This window comes from Cryptomeria japonica, chromosome 11, assembly GCF_030272615.1.
Source record: "Cryptomeria japonica chromosome 11, Sugi_1.0, whole genome shotgun sequence".
Lineage (NCBI taxonomy): Eukaryota > Viridiplantae > Streptophyta > Pinopsida > Cupressales > Cupressaceae > Cryptomeria > Cryptomeria japonica.
Window position 1 is genome coordinate 11,563,799 of NC_081415.1, and position 8,870 is coordinate 11,572,668.

Sequence of the window (8,870 nt, forward strand, 5' to 3'; positions counted from 1 at the left end):
CTTTCTGGTACATAGGTACATACTTAAGCAATTTGGTGAACTTATCCCAATATTGTTGGACTGATAGGGGTCCTTGACGTAGATTATGGAATTATGTCACCTTCTCATCAAAGAACAATTGAGGGAGCCACCTCTCTCAGAAGTGGTGAACAAATTGATCCCATGTGACCGTATCCCTGCTATACCCATTTTGCTCCTTGGTGTTGGTCCACCAACTAGCTGCCTCCCCTGTTAGTTGATAGGAACCCCATAAAGCCTTGGTTGTTTCGCTAAAGTCTCTTAGTTCAAAATACTTTTCCATTTCATTTAACCAATTCTCAGCTCCTTCACCAATTTGCCTCCCATCGAACTTAGGAGGGGTGATATTCTTTAAGTCCTTGGAGAGTTCCAATATGTTATTTTCTTTTCTATTACCCATCATATTCCCTTGATTGCCACCAGGGTTTCCATTTTCGGTATCACTTCTATTTTCAAAGTCGTTCTGCCTTTCCCTAAGGTCCTGCATTGATTGTTCCAAGAAGTTGATTTTATCTCTTTGTTCGGTTAGAAGGTTGATTATAGCCTCGACCCCATCTTCATTATTTCCTGGGTTGTGTCGATCCTCTTCATGGTCTTCCTCATGGTTTTCTTCCCTTTGACTCCTAGTATGTCTTCCATTACCCCTTCCTCTTCCTCTCCCTCTTCCTCTTTGTCTTCGTCTTCCTCTTCTTCTAGCCATTCTAGATTTTTACCTGAAAGTTAAATTATGTAGTTAGTTCTTGATTTAGGATTTTAAAATTTAATTTCTACCATTGCAAAAAAAAATTCCCTTAGTTGTATAAATTGAAGTGAGCACAAGGCCTAGATTTGAACCTTTGCTTTGATACCACATGTAGAAACCCACCATAATTAACTCAATAAAATTGACCATTCTTTTTTTTTTTGTGTTTAATTTAATCATTGTGTTTGATTCAATCGCATACTTTGGGCATCCATCCATTTGGATTAGGCATTCATCCATCCGGGATGAGCATCTAACCATACAGGTTAGGCATTTGTCCATATGGGACATAAGATTTCATCTACCCAATATGGGATAGGCATCTACCCATATGGGGTAGGCATCTATCCAATCGAGATAGGAGGTGCTTTGGCCAGAGACTTAGACTCATCACTACCATTCGGGTCCTGAGCCACTCACTAAGTACTACACTCTTCAACAGAAGTGCACCGAGGCCGCCGTCCTTAGGAGTAATTAAATAACATAATACAAGCTTGAATTTTGCCTTGGAATTTGGCTTAAAGCCTCAGGAAGTCAAGCGAATCCATATGAGATTCCTTCCAAGTATGCATTGAATTACTTTTTCCATTTAATTATCTTTCAAATTTGGATTCTTACTCAATCCTTCCTTACCAATCCTAGACCCCACCCACGAATGCCTGAGTACAAGGGACAACTCCGTCCCAAGATTGCCTACATACCCACTTCGGCACGGGATCAAGGCATAAAGTATGTAGTTCTATTCTCTATTCTATGGTTTGATGTAAACTGATTAGTGGGTACGCAACCCTTTCTAGGGTCAATGTCCCAGATAGTTTCTCTACGGTTGCTACCCATAGTGGTAGCACTTAAACAAAGGCTCAAGATGGCCTATTGTTTGTGGCCTATCAACTACATCCTAACACCTATCATGAGTGTCACCCTTGACCAAATTGTCATTCACCAATATCTCTTCAAGATTAAAATCAATTTCATAAAAGCATTTTACTTAACCAACCCTAAAGGGGGCTTCCTATGGTTTATCTCAATGGATGTAAAATCATTTAAAAATTATCTTATTAGATTATCGATCCAAGGGGGATTACCCGCCCCTTGGATTTTAACTTCCAAGTGTCCCTTATTACTCCCGACGATTTATAGGGACGATGCCACATACGTTGTTGATGTAGCTTTATTAGGCGTTAAGTGCAGTAGTTCAACACAACGACATTACCCGTAAGCGTGACCCAGAGGCACCGTATATACCGAATGCTACTAGGTTTTGGTTTCCATCATCCTTTATTTAGTTTTCTAACTAAGAAGCTATGAAAACATCATGCTTGAAAACAATTACTAATTGAACATGCATAATTTTAATTGATTTAAATAACTACTTGATAAATTACGTAGAATAAAAACCATAACTTGAAATATAACTTGCATCTAAAAACTTGCATATTAATAATTACATGTGTACTTGCATGGAGATGATAACGTCAATAAATGTAATTAATCTATAAGTAATTTGCATGATATAAGAATAGTGTAACTTGCGTGCATGATTAAGCAAATCCAAAAATAGTGATTAATTTAGACATTCGATTCAAATCATATTAATGTGAATTAATTGCTAAAGGCCAACTAAGTGCCCGAATGGTCTTAAATGGATTGAATAACTCTAATTAAAAGAATTTGATATAATATAATTTACAAATATAAAATTTACTAAGGATAAATTAATTATGAATTTACTACACAATAATCCCCAATACTTATAAATTTTTTTTCTAAGTTAAATTTAACAACTTAAAATTTATACTAAGGAAAGAATTAACATTTCTTAAATTGCAATCATTAACAATTAAACTTAAAATTTAAACAAAAATAATTATTAGCAATTAACTTGAAATTTAACCCCAAAGTAATTACTAAAAATTCTAAATTGCAATTTAAAAGTAATATATATAAAAAAAACTAATTACAAAAATAAAATAAGCAAATTTTTTTTGTTTTAATAGTAAATAGTGGGGGTGGGGACCACGAGTCCCATCACCCCTGCGGTCCTGCATGCGTAGGCCCGTAGGGTTGAGGGGACACCGTGGTCCCCTCCACTCCCCTACGACCACTGCCATGATAGTGACCATAGGGGTAGTGGGGGGTACCACTGCCCCCGACAGTTAGAATACCCACCACCCCTGTACGCCCCCATTATTCATTTGAATATTTTTCAAAGACCTTGCCATTATAATTACATGCAACATTAATATATTTTAACGTTTGAAATAAATTATATATATATATATATATATATATATATATATATATATAATACCTGGAGCAAAACATGAGAGGATGCATAACAAAGGTAATAGAGTATTAGGAAAAGTACTTAGATAATTAATTTAGATTAGATAAAAGAAGTGTTAATGATACCAAAGATATTGAAAAAGTTGGAACAAAACATGAGAGGATGCATAACAAATGTAATAGAGTATTATTACAATTTTGGGATTCAATTATTAATATTTCATGAATTTATCTTTATGTGTAATGAAAACAAGGATATTTTTATACAACCTTACAAAACAAACACAAACAACTAGTGACAAGATACAAGAATGTAAAATGATTTAGTAAATAAGATACTAGAATGCAAAAGGATTTAGTAAATAAATAAAATAGTTGAAAATATGATAGAGTTAGGAATTTGTTGAACATGGATGAATATTTTAATATATAATAGAACTTAAGTTTAGTTAAAGAAGGCAACTGCATAGGAGCCTATCGAAGTGGTCAAAGTCTTATTTAAGCTTTTTGATTTCAATTGATAATCTTTAAAAATGTGCACCTAGCCTATCTATTTAAGACTCAAAACTAGAATATATATAAAAATAAGAGTAATGAAAATGTACATTAGGTTTAGATTTTTAAATTTTTTTATTTATTTATGAAAAAGTTATGAAAAATAGTTATAATGACAATATAAATTAGATATAGATAAATATTTATGAAAGGAAAATAATGAAATGGAGTCATTAGTTATTGTCAAAGCATAAAAATGATGTAATATCAATAGACCACCACACACTAAATAATTTTAGTTTCTATTTTAGATTAAATAGATTTGAATATTTTTATTAATAAATGAAATTTTTATAATTTTATATTTATATTAGTAAAATTTACTTTCATATCTTTAATGATTTTAAATTATTAATAGAAAATATTAACTTTGGATGTTAAGGTTTAGAATGATTATGGAGATTTTGATTCCTTTTCATTTATCAATTGAAATGTTACTAGCTTGTTTCTTAAATGTGAATGATATTTTAATGTGTTCTCAATGATGTAAAAAGAATGCAATTCAAAGCCTTTAAATAGAAGACAACAATAAAACACACGAGACATATATTAAGTTTTTTCATGGGAAGAGAAATATATATGGGGCTGTACCAAAATTTGCAATTTAAACTTTTGAATTTTGAGGTTTAGATTGAGGGTATATGATTATTCCATTGCCCATGAGATTGAGCTAGGACAAGGAAATGAAAATATTTGCACAAAGAATAAATATTTAAATATGGAAGGACAAATAACAATTAAATACATTATAAAATGTTTGAAAATATATAAAATATAATTAGATATTTAGAAATATATGTAAATATAGAAAAATGAAAAATCAACAAATAAACCCAACTTTATATAAAATCAACAAATAAACACAACTTTATATTAAATTATACTAATTATTATTATATAATCATATTAAAATATATTTTTTAAATAAATAAAAAAATTCTCTCTAAATTTGATGAGAAATAAAATGTGCAACTTAAAAATGTTTAAAAAATAACAAGCGGAGAAAATTTAAGACTTGCTTTATATAGAGCATATCACACCGACAAAGTTAAACGAATCTTTAAAAATTTAAGGATGTTATTCCAAAAGACATATGTTTTGGGGGTTTGCATGGTGATGTGTTTAATACATATGTTTAATATTTGAAGTCTGATGATGTTTTTATGCAATGGTAATATTATTATAAACTATGACAGTCATCCTTAATTTCATATGCCATTACCGACAACCAAACAAGTAATGTTTAAGTAGTAGTATTAGTAATTTATATAATAGGTGGTACTATTACTTAATTTATTTATGGAGAATAATATAACAATTGTAAATATAGATATTGATAATAATAATAAATGCTAATATAATACCTTTAGAAATAATAAATTAGTAATAATTCATATAAATAATAATTAGTAAATACATAATGATCTATAAATAAATCAGAATAAGATTAATTATTTAGTATGGTAAGATAATAAACATATGATTGACTAAAGAAAGAACATTTCATTTCAAATATGATTCATGTTAAGGGAGTCTTGACTCTTAATCAAGCTAGTTTAAGTCATAAGTACTTTGAAAATAGATTAATTATGGTTAAAATTGATCAAATCCTAATAGAGACATTGCAGCATGTTCCACATCAAAGGGCTTTAATCTTTGAGTATTTTTCTAATGGAAGCTTGGAGAAGCATTTGTATCAAGGTAGTTGCAGAATGGGACTGAGAACATTGTTGAACATAGCTATAGATGTAGCCCATGTTGTGTAATATCTTCATTATGATTTCTTTGTGCAGATAGTGCATTGTGACATAAAACCAGGCAATGTTCTTTTAGATGAAAGCATGACAGCTCATCTTTCAGATTTTGGGATATCCAGATTGATGGGAAGAATCGCAGCCAATTCAGTAACCTCAACAATAGATTTAAAGGGCTCAGTGGGCTACATTGCACCAGGTATAGTTGTAAAATATCTCTCTTTTAAAAATATTTTTTATTATGGATTTCTGTGTTAGAACAGATTAAACAACTATAATCAATGACTTGACTACAGAATATGGATTGAATGGCATGATGTCTCCTTGGGGAGATGTTTTTAGCTATGGTATTTTGTTATTGGAAATGCTGACAAGGAGGCGAGCAACAGATAATATGTTTGATGGTGATCTGAGCCTGCATAGCTGGGTGAAAAGGGCATTTCCAGAGAGGGTTGCTGAGGTAGTTGATAAAAGCTTGTTAATGGAAGGGGCTGGCAAAGAAACGAAAGAATGTATCATTTCATTGATGCGACTTGGTTTGCTATGTTCAAGTGATTCACCTGAAGCTCGACCCACTATGAGAGATGTGACCAATCTATTGAAGAACATGCAACAGGATACTTTCACCCCAGACACTTGGTTCTTCCATTAAATTAAAGCCCACTATATCCAATTTAGTTTGTGACAGAGGTGCAATAACTATTTGCGAGGAGGCATCAGATACGCAAAGCTCCACATTTTAGTAGCCTACACATTTTAATAGCTTCAAAGTGGATGTAGCCTTCATGACGAAGGCTTACTATAAATTTGGATTTGGATATGGTCTTTGTGAACTACTATAAATTTGGTGTTTGTAACTGTTTATGTTTAATTTTGAATTTATATTTGTTTCTACTTGTACAACTTTCATGGAAGCGTTGAAAGTGAAAACATAATAGACCATGTCTTATGTTTATTGTTAGATTTTATGTATGCAAACTTCATTTTGATCAAATAATATGTTTGTTGGTCAGGTTTGTTGTCAATTGCAATAGTGCCATTGTCATAGTATTGTTCTCCCTGCTGTTCTTTGTTATGTTTGGTTCTATTATTTTGGTTTGGTGCATATGTGAGCTTTGTTATAATCTGTGAGTTCCTCAATATAATTCATAGCTTGCTTTCAATATAATTCATAGCTTGCTTTCTTTCTTGAAAAAAATTACAGTAATATTTATGAACTTCCTTTCAATACGAAGTATTCTATTAAACTTAGATAATTGCTACTTAAACTAGGAGAATGCTCTTTGCATTGTTGCAAGAGTCCTACCTTTTTCCTTTTTGTGATAGGTCCCTAAATAAGTGCAAAAATATCTTCTTAGACCCCTCTAACTTGCTCTCATATTTCATGGAGTAGTTGGATGAGTGTTAGGTTCAACCTCTCTAAATGACTGTTAAAGTGGATGTTTGCAACCTACTCATTGCTCTTCTATCATCCTTTTAAAGGCATGGATAGGGCCATGGATAATCAAGACAGGTTTCCTTTCCTTCTGTTCATGTATAGTTGGATGTAAAATGTAAATCCAAAGGTACAAGTGGGTGTATAGGAGTCTCAGTCATAGGAGGGCCCCCAAGGAGGGAGAAGACATAACTCTCATCAATTGGGAACTATTGAAAAAAGGCAAACACATGCCTAATAAGAACAGGGTTGATTTTGATGATTGATAATCCCCTCCAATTTGATGGTTTTATTGCACTTGTTTTTTTAAATTTATTATTATGTTTTTATATTGAACAAATCTTTTAGGAGTTTGCCTACACGTATGTAATGATGTTTTAAATCTTCATTTATCTCCGATTAATGGCGTTTCATTTATTTCTGAGATCCACTATAACGGCTGCATGGAGATAGTGATTCAAATAACAGAAAAATGGATGTTATTTAAGACCGAGAAGAATGGAAAGAGTGACAGAAGAAGAAGTATTCTTAATAGAAAGAGAAGAAAAATGGTGGGCGTTGGAGGAAGAAGAGTGTTTTGGTTTATTCTGGCCATTGATTTATGCCTGATTTTTGTCCTTTCACAGTCTCCTATCTCTCGCAAAGGTAATTTCAAACTAATAAATTTGAATTGATTTTGAATGGACTGGATTTGAAGTATTTTTTTTTATAATAAATTCTGAGAGTTTTATATTAGATTATTTTCATTATCTTTGATCATTGGAAATGATATATATCCCTGAGTATGCACAGAGAGGGAAACTAACTCCAATGCCCACAAAAAATTCTAAGCTCGACATGAAGATAAGTTTATCTCATAAACATTAAACATTATGAAACCTAAAACTTCAAAGTTTAAAGCTATGATAATCAAAATCTCAGTAGAGTATATGAAAGTTTAACATTAACAGAGAAATTTTTCTTAATTAATTTTTATTCTAAAAAACTAAAAAACCAAGCAGCCAACTAAAGGCTTTGCAACGTCTCAAAGGAAAACTCCCAACATGAAAACCTATATGATTAAGGGTTTTCATCTGGCTCTACAAGAGGCTTAGGAGGCTTTGGAGTTTTGCCTCTTCCAGAGCCTCTACTTGGAGGACATCCTCGACCTCGGCCAGAGCTGCGACCCGAACCTCTACCACCACCTCTCCTACCCTATTCTGCATGGAGTTCCTCCTCTTCTGTTTTTGAGGGCAAGACACCATTAAGCCTAGCAAATTCAAGAAGCTCTTCCTCCCTGCCCAAATCTTCCGGATTCTCCCCAAGAAAGCGCTATTTGAGGAATCTGAGTCCCATACCTACAAATGATCTATGCTTGTTAAGGTCCTTGCCAATAAGATCAAGCAGAAAATGATAGTATTTAATGAGCACGCCAGGAACTTTGAAGAGAATTCTCTCACTCGGCCAAAAAGCCCCTGAATCATGACGTGCCTTATTAAGGATCTCTTGCAATTCAAGCAGAATGTCATTAGGGAATAGCCTCTTGGTGAGGGTCCAGTTGTGAAGCTTTAAGTATTGGAAATGACCTTTTGTTATGATATTTTATTAATATTTTATTATTTCTTATGATATATTTATATCAGTAATAATTTACAAGAATGGATCTTTTATGAATATAAATGATGATTGTCTTTGTTTCTGGATTTTGTGATGGTTTTTGCATCAATATTTGGGATCATACTTTGTCAAGATGAAAGAGTGATCTATTTTTCTTCTCCACTCTTTCATGTTGATGATGGATTATTGAGTGTGATCAGACACGTTGATATAAAATGATCATTTTTTCATCTTGATGATGGACTACAAGAGTGATCCAAAATGGTGATGCAAAAACTATCACACGATTGAATCCAGAAACAAGAACAACCAACAATATGGATTGTAAAATCTAGATTTGATTATGTGATAGTTTTTGCATCAACATTTCGGATCGGGGGGGTGAATCAGAGTGATATAACTTTTAAACTTTTATGGCTTGACTGCAAGATTATAACAAATTGACTTTGGACTAAATGAATGAAATGATGAAGCAAAGTGAACA

The 8,870-nt window shown here is 32.4% G+C and overlaps 1 protein-coding gene across 1 annotated transcript; it reads left to right on the forward strand.

The window, feature by feature from the left end:
* Positions 1 to 5,272: 5,272 nt before the first annotated feature.
* LOC131049479 (probable LRR receptor-like serine/threonine-protein kinase At3g47570) lies at positions 5,273 to 6,007 on the forward strand. Its single transcript, XM_057983535.2, has 3 exons — positions 5,273 to 5,302; positions 5,395 to 5,554; positions 5,652 to 6,007. Exons 1-3 carry the CDS (start codon positions 5,273 to 5,275, stop codon positions 6,005 to 6,007), a joined length of 546 nt encoding a protein of 181 aa, XP_057839518.2.
* Positions 6,008 to 8,870: the final 2,863 nt, after the last annotated feature.